This window comes from Acanthochromis polyacanthus, chromosome 8 (genome assembly GCF_021347895.1).
Source record: "Acanthochromis polyacanthus isolate Apoly-LR-REF ecotype Palm Island chromosome 8, KAUST_Apoly_ChrSc, whole genome shotgun sequence".
NCBI classification, from domain to species: domain Eukaryota; kingdom Metazoa; phylum Chordata; class Actinopteri; family Pomacentridae; genus Acanthochromis; species Acanthochromis polyacanthus.
The window spans coordinates 28,919,767-28,931,961 of record NC_067120.1 but is presented as its reverse complement, the minus strand read 5'-3'; the positions used below and the strand labels follow the sequence as shown (position 1 = coordinate 28,931,961).

Genomic DNA, 12,195 nt, shown 5'->3' with positions numbered 1-12,195 from the left:
AATTAAGTATATACCGGTGTTTAATTGGCAAAACTTCGACTGATGATGACTATTTCAAAAAGGACTAAAATTGACCAATTTAATTGGCCGCGCGACAAATCAGTCAGCCCTAGTTATCATTATATTTGTTCAAACAAATATTAGTTGTACCAGGCATTAAAATGAACAAAAAACTGAAGTAAAAAGGGTGGTCTAATAATTTTTTCCCTGACTAAGTGTATTTTAAATGGACAGGGGAGTGATATGATATGTCCCTCTGACCAATTTTACATTCTTTTGACCTATGTCTCTTAGAATTATGCATAAGTAAATAATCACTCTTTCAACAGGCATTATGTCAGATTGAGTAAAATGTGTACTGTCTAGAGTGGCTGTGAAAGTCTCTCCCGACATCTGTCAAACCAAGTGTTATTATCCCTGCTCCAGTCCCTGCCTTTCTTCCTCCTTCTCAATATTTTTCTCTTTCGCTCTCCTTGATCTCTCTCTCCCCTCTCTCTCTCTCTCTCTCTCTCTCTCTCTCTACCTGTCCCTCTAGCTCCCTCTGTTGGGGTCTGTCTGTTTCTGCATCTGTCTGCCTGTCTCTCTCTCTCACTCACCCTCTTGCTCTCCCTGCTTCACCTGCCTATACTCAGCCTACTACTGTACTTGGCACTCATTGTAGTAATCAGCTCACCTGCCCACCACCTCACCTGCACACTTTATGAGCCTGGTTCTTTCAGTCACGCTCCACCAGACCATAGACTGTTAGACCCCAGCTTACCTCCAGACTGCACGTCCCCACTTGGACTTAGGTTTTCCCCCTGGATTTCCCACATGGACTCATGTTGAAGTTATCTGTGCAAATCAAGACTCCAGCAGTTTGGAATATAATTAATTAAAAAAAAATGTTTAAAGAACCCCCTGTTGCTACCTGGAGGCACATAGACATTTAACAAAGTCCCCTCTTTATCATCTAATTCACCCTTCACCATGATACGCCTGCCCTTTTTATCTTTGGTTTCTGACAGAAGCTCAAAATGAACAGTACTTGGTGTCAGAATATCTGCACCACTTTTCCGTCTTGTTTTGAACAATAAGTAGTAAGTGTGTCAAAAACCCATTTTCTGATTTATATTTTCATGCTCTTGGCTTGTTAAGTGAGTATCTTGCAAAGATGTAACTTGTGCCTTCTCCCTCTTTACCATAGATATTGCTTTGCTTCTCTTGATAGAGTTAGTCAAACTATTTGCATTAAAAGCGATAACCTTCAATTCCTTGTTAATCATGTGTTAACTGGAGTTCTCTCAGACATATGCTTGCAATCCAAAACAATAAACAGTTTCCATCAGAAAATGAATACTGGCTTCCATCAAACAGGCTGTCCGTGGGCCTCTTGTATACTGTAGGGGGAGTTCCTGCCATGAGTTGGCAGGGCCTGTTAGGTTGTTTGTGTGTGTGGCTGTCATTCAAAGTCTCTAGACTGACTACCTCATTCTTAAATAAAAATGGACCAGGTTTAATGAGAAAATATCTTCTGTATGCTAGCAGTTTTCAGACAATGTTAACAGTTTGGAAGGATTCATTTACCTTTGTCATGTGCAACATGTGAACAAATGTTAAAACTGTTGATTGTTTGCAATCAGTTTTTGATGGAAAACAGTTTAAAAAGTATCTATAAATAGCTGAAGTCGGCTCAGAGCAACAGGCAGCTTCAAATTTGAGTATTGAGCTGACTGTGTGGAACTTGATGATATGATTATGAAACCTTGGAAAAGTGTGGTGTTCTTGCAGCTCGGATTGCCATTAATGTGACAAAGGGTATTTAGCTTTTGTTAAAGGTTACCTGTAATCTGTCTTTGGTCAACATAGTTGCACCAACCATACTACTGACAAGTAAAACACTTATCTCAATAGTTAGTAAAACACTTATCTCAATTAGACTTTAAGGAAATCATCCTGGCAGGTGATTTCAATTGGGACTGGCTTTCACATATATCTGATGATTTCTAAGCACATCATATGTCGTTGAATTTCACACAGTTGAAAGTCCCATTCGTCTTAACCCCATATATCCAGACAAATCTTCTCTTATTGATCGTTAAATGACTAGTATGCCACATAAATATTCAGCAATAGGGGTTTTTGATAATGATCTCAGTGATCATTGTGTGGTCGGGGCAGTCAGAGACACCAAAATCCCCCATTCTAAGCCCTGTATCGTTAGTAAGAGAAATCTTGAGCACTTTAGTGAACAAACCTTTCATGATTTATTTCATTTTAACTGGGGTCGTATTTAATTGATTGATGACACTCATCTTGCTTGGACGTATTTTTATGATAATTTTAGTTATTTTAAAGACAAACATGCTCCTTTTTGACTGTTTAGGGTGAAAGGACGTGAAAGCCCTTGGTTCACTTCTGAGCTAGCAAGCCTCTTACACAAGATGAATCAGATCTGTACAGCTGACTCTGTCTCTGTGTCAGATAAATCTGAGATACTACTTTGAAGAAACAATTTGTTGCATCCAGCTCCTTGTTTGACACAGTGTCTGATGGTCAATCAGACAAATTTCCCTCTATGAGTCATTCCTCAGGTAGAAAGACTTTTACCTTCACACCTTTTTCTGTCAGAGAGGTTTGGAAGGCTTTAAAGGGCCTAGACACACAAAAAAAAATGCAGGTCCTGACTACCTTCCTCCTAACTTTTTGTGCCTGGCAGCAAATATCAGTATCACATATTTTCAGTCTTTCTGTCTAAAGCAATGTCATTCCTGATGTTCTGAAATCGGCTTTTGTACTTCCTCTACTGAAAGGCGGTGATCCTACACAGTTAAACAACTACAGATCTATTCCAAACTCTGTATCTTCACTAAGGTTCTTGAAAGGCTGATGAATGACCAGATCAAGGAGTTCTTGAATTTAAACAGTGTTTTATCTCCTCATCAGTCTGGTTTTAGGAAGCTACACAGTACAGTAACTGTATCAATGAAAGTTTTAAATTATATTGTGGAAGCCTTGGAGGTCAAGAACTATTGTGCAGCACTCTTCATTGATTTGTCGATGGTTTTTGATACCATTGACCATCATATAGACCTATCAAGCTGTTGGCTGGTTCTCAAATTATCTCACCAATCGTAATCAATATGTACAACTCTGTGGTCTTTCCTTTCTTGGCATTATGAAAGGTGTGCCACAAGGTTCTGTCATAGGCCCCACTCTCTTTACTATTTATGTCAACAATGTGGGTCAAAACATAAATGCATCTGTTCATCTTTATGCTGATGATACAATCATTTACTGTTGTGCAAACACTGTTGCCCTTGTGTTTGAATATCTTTAGTCAGGATTTGACATCATTCGGTCACATCTGTTAAACCTTAGACTAGTGTTAAATGCTGACAAAACAAAACTTATGATGTTTTCCGGTAAAGAGAAGTTGCCAGAAGTTCTCCCTGGTATTACAACTGCACAAGGTACCCGTATTGAGTTTGTGGCCTCTTACAAATACCTCTTCTTCACAGTTGATAATAGTCTGTTTTATAACGCGCATCAAAACATTTTTTTGCCACGCCCCCTCCCGCTGTTGTGCTCTGACTCATCAAGTTAACGACGAGCAGCTGTGCTTCCAGCACAGCCGGCGTGAGTTTCAATCAGGGCAGCTTATAAGCCTGACTCTCCTCACGGCTCACCACTGGTTCATTGCCTCACACTCCATGCTACACGACGCACTCTGCTGCATGCTGTATACCATTCACTGTCTCCTGCACGTCGCTCCCCAGGCTCTGTCTCCCCACTGGATTACCTTGCCTGCTCCCCCGCTTCCCGGACTCTGTCTCCCCTCTGGATTACCTTGCCTGCTTCCCTTCCATCGCCACACTCCCTCCACGGGCTCTGTCAGCTCCGCCCCTCTTCTGCCTTCCAAACCCCAGACAATAAGTGAGTCACCTTCCCCATTAATTTAGTTTTGTTCTAGCTTTTATACCGGCCGTCTGGTCCACCCTTAGTTAGTTCTGTTTAGTTTTCCCCGTTCTGTTTATTCCCCGTGCCTCCCTTAAGGAGTGTCTCCCTCTGTTATTTTCTGTTTAATAAATACTTTGTAATTCACCTGCCTGTCTACGCCTGCTGCTTGGGTTCACCTGCCGAGTTCCAAACATTTTTTAAAGAAACTGAAATTAAAGTTGAGTTTCTTTTTCAAGAACAAATCCTGTTTTTCTTTTAATTCCAGGAAATAGCTTGTTGCTGCCACCTTCTTTCCTGTTGTTCATTATGGAGATATTGTTTACATGAATGTCCCAACCCACTCTCTCAAACTGTTGGATGCTGCATATCATGGAGTACTTAGCTTTATAACAGACTGTAAACCTCTCACACACCACTGCACTTTGTACTCCCTGGTTAACTGGTCATCACTGTCCACGCACAGACTTCTCCACTGGTATCATTTCATTTACAAATCCATAGTTGGTCTGCTGCCTACATATTTATCCTCTTTCATGTCACATAAATAATTCAGTCAGTCTACGTTCCCAGGACTTCATTACTTTCACTGTCCCCTCAGTCCGCACAGAGCTCGGCAAGACAGCTTTTTCTTACTCTGCTCCCACAGCCTGGAACTCACTACAGCGGAGTCTGAAGCTGTCCCACTTGATTCCCTTGGAGGACTTCAAACATCTTTTAAAAACTATGGAAATATCGTCTTTTAGGACTTGTTCTTGTTCTTAGTGTTGTTACATTTTAACTTTATTGCTTCACGCTCTGCATAATGTCTATGCTGTGCAAAGCGTCAACATAGACATGACACAGTTTGTCTGGAACTCAGTGTGATATTGCATTGTTATATTGTCTAGTATAGGTCCCTTAGTGTTGTTTGTCAGTGACTCAGTGTTGTCTTATGTTCTTTAAGGACAGGTCTCTCTTGATGCTAAATTTAAAAAAAAAAAAAGTATTTTAGCCATTTTGTCAATCTTGCAATGTATACATCTTTTCTTAGTCTCAGAAAAGAAGTATTTTGGAAAGTCAGTATTTCCATCTCATGAATCTCCTTAATAATTTCCTTCCAGTTGTCTACTGTGGATGGGCTGGTTTGTAACCATTTATGAATGATCACTTTTTTGCTGCTACAGTTAATATCTTCAGGAGGTATTTATTGTTTCCTGTTGTTCCTTCTGATAGGTCACCCAAATAAAATGACATGCATGTCATTGGATCTGTTGACCAAGGGTATGCGGCATAATTCTCCAAATGTGTTCCCAAAATATTAGGAAGGAAAAAATGTCAGTGGCCTTCACCTGTAAACTCATTCCTGTTTTGGGGTTGGTCTCATTGTTACCCCTCTAGTGCATCTGTTGTTAATTTCATGAACACCAAAGCAGCTGAAACCGACTAAAAAGTCCCTCAGTTACTTACTTGACCAGATCGGTATTCCACATGTTTCACTGATTTGATGCAATACTTAGATTAAAAAGTGTTCCTCTAATATTTTTGAGCAGTGTACAGAGACACAATGCAACCCCTTCTGACTTTCTCTGTACTTCTCTATCAACATCCTCAAAGCAAATATTGCATCTGTTGTACTCTTTCTTGGCATGAAACCATACTGCTGCTCACAGATGTTCACCTCTGCCCTTAGTCTAGCTTCAACTACTCTTTCCCATAGCTTCATCGTGTGGCTCATCAGCTTTCTTCCTCTGTAGTTGTCACAACTCTGCACATCTCCCTTGTTCTTAAAGATGGGCACCAGCACACTTCTCCTCCATTCCTCGGGCATTTTCTAACTATCTAAGATCCTGTTGAACAACCCAGTCAGAAACTCTACTGCTACCTCTCCAAGACACTTCCATACCTCCACAGGTATATCATCAGGACCAAGTGCCTTTCCACTCTTCATCCTCTTCAATGCCCTCCTCACTTCACCCTTACTAATCTTTGCTACTTCCTGGTCCACAACAGTCACCTCTTCTACTCTTCGTTCTCTCTCATTTTCCTCATTCATCAACTCTTCAAAGTACTTGTATCAGCGTTTACCAACCTGATCTGCTTCTTTGCCGACGGAACATGTTAGCTGACGCGCTTTGGCACTGCTTATCTTAAAACTGTTAAAAGGTCACCGAAGGAGGCAGGCTTGGCGTTATATAAAAAATCATCCTTTATTTCTCACAAAAATGCTAAACAAAAAAAACAGCAGTTTATCTTCACGTCGACAATAAAAACTCTTGTATCAAGCTGCATTAAGCAGGCCGTCAATAGCGGTCAACAAACGTGTGCTCGTCCGTCTAGCAAACTAACCTTCAAACAAAGGTTCCCCCCTATATTGAGTTCCCACCTTGATTTGTGAACCAACAGTGACACCTATTGGTCACATATATATATGGGCATTTGGCTCCTACAGTACTCTTTCCTGTCATACTTCCAATATTCAAAGTCCCTACGCTCAGTCCTTGACTCTTGGTGTATCTTCTTCGCTCTCTTCCTACGAAGACACCTTCCTCCCCTCCTTCTTCGACCAACAGTCGTCCATTTTCCACCGGCACCCTGTAGGTCGACAGCGCCGATGGCAGTCGTTGTTAACCCACGCCTCGACCGATCCGGTATGGAAGTCATACACTTGATTTGGCCAAAGTTTTACATCGGATGCCCTTCCTGACACAACCCTCTGTATTTATCCGGGCTTGGGACCGGCGACTGAGACCAAGCTTTCTGACACTGGGCAGCACATTCCTCTCTAGAATACCTTGATAGTCATGAAATTTCATTGTACCCTGCACGGATTCAAGACACCCTGTGCCAGATGCAGTCAAGCAGCCCCAGAACATAACAGAGCCTACTCCATGTTTCACAGTAGGGACGGTGTTCTTTACTTGATATTAGGGCTGGATGATAAATCGAATTAATTCGATTAATTCGCATTTTTAAAACCTGACGATTTGAAAATTTGCGAAATCGTAAAATCGAGGTGAGCTTAAATATATAACAATACAGATTCTTCTTCTGCCTTTCATGACTTGTGCACTGGCGTTTGCATCCGCCTCTCATCTCCTTCCGCCAAAACACTCACACCCCCACCCCCGTCATGGCGGACAGAACAGCAGACAAAGAGTTGGTCGCGAGAAAAGGGCCTCATGTTACATCGAATATATGGAAGTGGTTTGGCTTTGACAAGACTGACACAGAGCAAACTACAGTCATGTGCAAGGTTTGCAAAAGTACTGCAAAAATGAAGAGTAGCAGCAAAACTAACTTCTTTCAGCACCTCCAGCAGAGGCATCCTAAAGAATGGGAAAAGTGCCCGCAGCTACGGGAGTGCGGCATGGCTCGGGTTGCCACCCGTTCCGTAAAATACGGAATCGTCCTTTATTTGACAATAATTGTAGTCGCTAATTGTTCCATATTTTCATAAATGTCCTATATACGTCTGTCACACACGCATCAAAACTGCTTAATAAACAAAATAAAACACAGGAAATATTAAGGGCAGCTTCCTTAGACCTGTGTAGCGAGGACCCGATGTGAGGTCCAGCAGGTCTGTTTGCCGGTTCTGCCGCGGGTTTTCTGGTTACAGACGCTGCTGCTCCCACGTGTTTAAAAATGTCTACACCCGAAACTCCACCACGTCCAAAGAAGCAAAAACGTTTTCTAAAGCACAGGCGTGAGTGGGAAGACTGGAACTCTGGCAATCGGTACAGGACAAACTGTGGTTTCTGTTGCTCATAGACTAGCTGAAGTCAGGCAGCACCAGGAGACCAACATGTAAGAAACATGAGAACAGAGAGAACCCAACCAGCAGGTCACAGTTTATCATCATATATTCATCTCCTGAAGTCCCTTTGGTAAGGGACATCAGTACATGGTTGTGAATTTACCAGAGGATGATTATAGTCAGACTAATGCGGCCGTAGACTCTACAGTATTTTAGCGACTCAATAAATGCCTAAGTTGTTTAATAGTATTTTAAATGCTTTTGTTTTTTTAAATATCATTTATTTAATAGCCTATATGTGATCAATAAATGGCCTTTACTAATCTAAAGAAAAACTCACTCAGAACTCTGATATGTTAACGGTACTAAATAAATAAGTCAGTAAATACATTCATACACACATAAATAAGTTAATACATTCATTTTGTTAAGAAAAGATTTAGATGGGAAAAATATCTGTAGAGAATTTCTTTGTCCAGTATTCTGCATTCTGTTTTTGCAGAATCCAGTATTGCACACTGGTTGGCCATTACATTTTATTAGTATGGTTTCACTGCTTAAAATGATGCCACCTCTTTTTAGACAGAACCTGTGATCATAAAACAATACAAAACTCTTAGTTTTGTGTTAATAAAGCACTTATAGCTTTAAGTATGACTAAATGCTTTTTTCAAAATTAAATATACCACTCCTTGGGTGGTTGGGGCCCCGCGTTTGGTAAAGTTGGAAAGATATTCACAGATTCAGACTTCCAGCATCAATAGCATATTAGATGTAGGTTGTCAAAACATAAACAATGCCTCTTTCCCATCGTTGTAAGGCAGATGTTGTGCTATAAGCCCAGTTTTATCAAAAGTAGCTGTCTTTCAAGTTGCAGAAATAACATTGGTGTCTATGAGCAGCCGGCTGTGAACAGGGACCACATGCAAATTGCACAACTGCTGCAACAGCGAAGAGAGACACAAATATTCAATAACCTCACTCTGATACACTGTAGTGTCAACAGAATCACTGCAGCCTTCAACTGGCTCCAGTTGACACCAGTGTTATTCCTGCAGCTTGATAGACAGCTACTTTGATAAAACTGGGCTTGTAGCACATTGTCTGCCTTACGACAATGGGAAAGAGGCATCGTTTATGTTTTGACAATATGTCTAATGAGTTATTGATGCCGGAAGTCTGAATCTGTGACTGTCTTTTCATTTTTACTGAACTGTGGCCCCGAGGAGTTGTGGTGGGTGTCCTTTATTTTCGTTTCTGAAAGGTGGCAACCCTATGGCTAGCACTAGCCATAGCAAACAGACTGCAAAGAAACAACAAAAATCAATTAAAATCGTAATCGTCCAAGATGACTAAAAAAAAAATCGAGATTTTATTTTTTTACCATATCACCCAGCCCTACTTGATATGCTTCATTTTTGCATCTGTGAACACAGAGCTGATGTGCCTTGCCAAAAAAATTCCAGATTTGTCTCGTCTTTCCATAGGACATTCTCCCAGATGCTTTGTGGCTTGTCAACATGCAGTCTGGGAAATTCCAGTCTGGCCTTTTATGATTTGTTTTCAACAATGGCGTCCTCCTTTGTCGTCTCCCATGAAGTCCACTTTGGCTCAAACAATGATGGATGGTGTGATCTGACAATGATGCACCTTGACCTTGGAGTTCACCTTTAATGTCTTTAGAAGGCGTTCTGGTCTCTTTTGTTACCATTCATACTATCCATCTCTTCGGTTTGTCATCAATTTTCCTCCTGCAGCCACGTCCAGGGAGGTTGGCTACAGTCCCATGGATCTTAACTTTCTGAATAATATGTGGCAATGTAGGCACAGGAACATCAAGCTGTTTGGAGATGGTCTTATAGCCTTTAATTTTAACGCACTTGTCTATAATTTTCTTTCAAGTCTCCTGAGACAACTCTCTCCTTCACTTCCTCTGGTCCATGATTCGTGTGGTACACACCATGTCACCAAACAGCACAGTGGCTACTTGTAACCCTATATATAGGCCAAACTGACTGATTACAAGTTTGTAGATACCTGTGATGCAAATTGGAGGACACATCTTGATTGAACATGTCCCTATGGTCACATTATTTTCAGTCTTTTCTAGAGCTACCAACATTTTTGTCCAGGCCTGTTTCATGAGTATATTTTTTAAAATAATTCTGTTGAACCACAGTTCAATGTCTGATTTTTGTTGGTTAATTTTCATAGAATTTTTTATTTTTGATGACTTTTGTCAGATTCAAATTATTTCTGTGACCATTGTTGGTTTTTCATTCATTAACCGAAGAGTACCAACAATTTTGTCCAAGTGTGTATCCTTTAGGTGTATCCATTCATAGTGGAACGACTGATAATTAGTCATGAGTGCTGGTTTGAATTTCCTACAATTGACTGGTGCAAAATGAGAACTCTTGGCTACAGAAAACACCAAATGGTGTGTGCTCACAAACAGTTTTGTCGGTCAACAGAAACATGAGAACAGGAACACACACACTGTGACCCCAGATTGATTGAAACAGATTGTATTAAAAAGGTAACTGAGGTCAACCCTCTTTAGGTCTCTCTGTTTTCTCAATTATTTTTTTGTCCTATAATGTGACATTACAAAAATACATCAGTTAGAAGTCTCACTCATGTGTGTGTACACATGACAGCAAAATACAGCAAAATCTTTTTACGCCGTCCTTTGTTTCAGTGAGTTAACAATGGTCATCTGTCCTTTTATCTTTCATCCCCTTAGTTCCTCCCACCATTGTGAAGCTGAAGGAGCCAGAACGACGCCATGACACATGCATAGAGTTTACGGTTCGTGGTTCGCCGCACCCAACATTAAGATGGTTCTACAGAGATAAGGTACGTTATTTTTCATTTTTCTTATTAATCAGTTTTGCAGCTTAGATGTTATAAAAATGGTAGAAAAATCATTATTTGGTCTGGGGTCAGATTTCAGAGGCAGCAGACGAAGCAGGTCATTCCATCTCTCCCTGGCAGTTCCAGTTCTTCCCGGTGGATCCCAATGCATTCCCATGAGATATATAATTCTGTCAGTGAGTTCTGGGTCTGGCCTGTGGTTTCCTTCCACGCAGATGTGCTCAGAAAACCTCTAGAGGAAGTCTCCCAGGAGGCATCCAAATCAGAAGTCTAAACCACCTAACCTCGCTCCTTTCAATGCAAAGGAACAGCGGGTCCACTTTGAGCTCCCTCCAAATGTCTTACTCTGTAAGTCTGAGCCCAGCCACCTGATGGAGGAAACTCATTTGGCTGCTTCTATCCATGATCTCATTCTTTCAGTCACTACCCAGCGCTCATGACCACAGGTGAGGATCAGAACATAGATGGACTGGTAAATTAAGAGCTTTGTCTTCCAGCTCAGCTTCAATTTTACCATCCATCGGTACAATGCCCACATAGCCACATTACCTTGGGACACGGTCATAGGCCTTTTTCAAATCCACAAAGCACATGTGGACTGGCTGGTCAAACTCTCATGCTACCCTTAGCAGCTCTGCAAAGGTAAAGAGCTGGTCCACCAATCCACAACCAGGACAGAATCTGCATTGCAGAGCTCCCATCTCGAGACTGCTCTAGAGGGAGCCCCTGTCTCCCCCTTCTGGATGAGGTGGTGGCTCTCCTTCTCTTAGCTTTCATCAAGGCTTTTTGCCTTGTCCATCCCCCAGGACCAATTAGCCTTGGGAGACCCTATCAGAAAAAACTTCCCTTAAAATTTTCAGTGGTGTCTCCCTTTTTTCATTCCATTGCATATCTCATTTTCTTTGAGTTGTGCTTAAGATGCTCACACAAGATCTTTTGCTCAGTCCTTTTTCAAGAAAACCCAATATAATCATTGCAAATTAAATAACCGTAACAGTAAAATTCGGCAAATTTAGAAAGGAAAACTAGGAATTTTTCCTGGTTTGAGTGTTCGTGGTCATTGTACCTGCGTCCTTTGTGTGTAAAAAGTTTGAGTTATGTTTTTATTGGTGGTATTTCACCTAAATCAAGCTATCTTCCCTAATGTTGATACAAGAAAGACTTAAAGGCTAAAATGGCTTGATTAGAATAACTTTTTGACAGGTGTTATCATGATATATATTATGTTCTTATTAAAACTAATCAGTCTCTGAAATGTAGTGGATTTGAATTTTAAAGTGTCATAAATATGCTCTATTGAAGTACAACTACGTATCTTTGAACTGTACCTTTAGTGTACAACTAAAGTACACTTCTATGCAACATCACTTCAATGTAAATTGATTTAATTACATCATCTTATAGTAATAGCATATCTTTTAATTTCACAAGTAGATGACTTTGTATTAACAATCATAAAAAAAAATAAAAATAATTCTAAAAAAGAAAAACTATAATGAAAATACAGGTCCCCAAGAAGAAAGAAATTGCAACAACAGTGATACCACAAAACATCTGTGATTTCCAATCAGTGTAACTGCATGAACACAATTATTAAATTATCTAAAGAGGAAAAAAGGGGAAAAAAAGAGTTCATTTTTAAA

At 40.5% G+C, this 12,195-nt stretch overlaps 1 protein-coding gene across 1 annotated transcript in view; it reads left to right on the top strand.

Annotated features, from left to right (window-relative positions):
- The window catches only part of ntrk3a (neurotrophic tyrosine kinase, receptor, type 3a), a 163,079-nt gene that overhangs the window by 96,999 nt on the left and 53,885 nt on the right, over nt 1–12,195 (top strand). Inside the window, exon 8 of the mRNA XM_022212044.2 lies at nt 10,422–10,534. Coding sequence (XP_022067736.2) covers nt 10,422–10,534 — 113 coding nt within the window. The remainder of the gene's footprint in view (nt 1–10,421; nt 10,535–12,195) is intronic.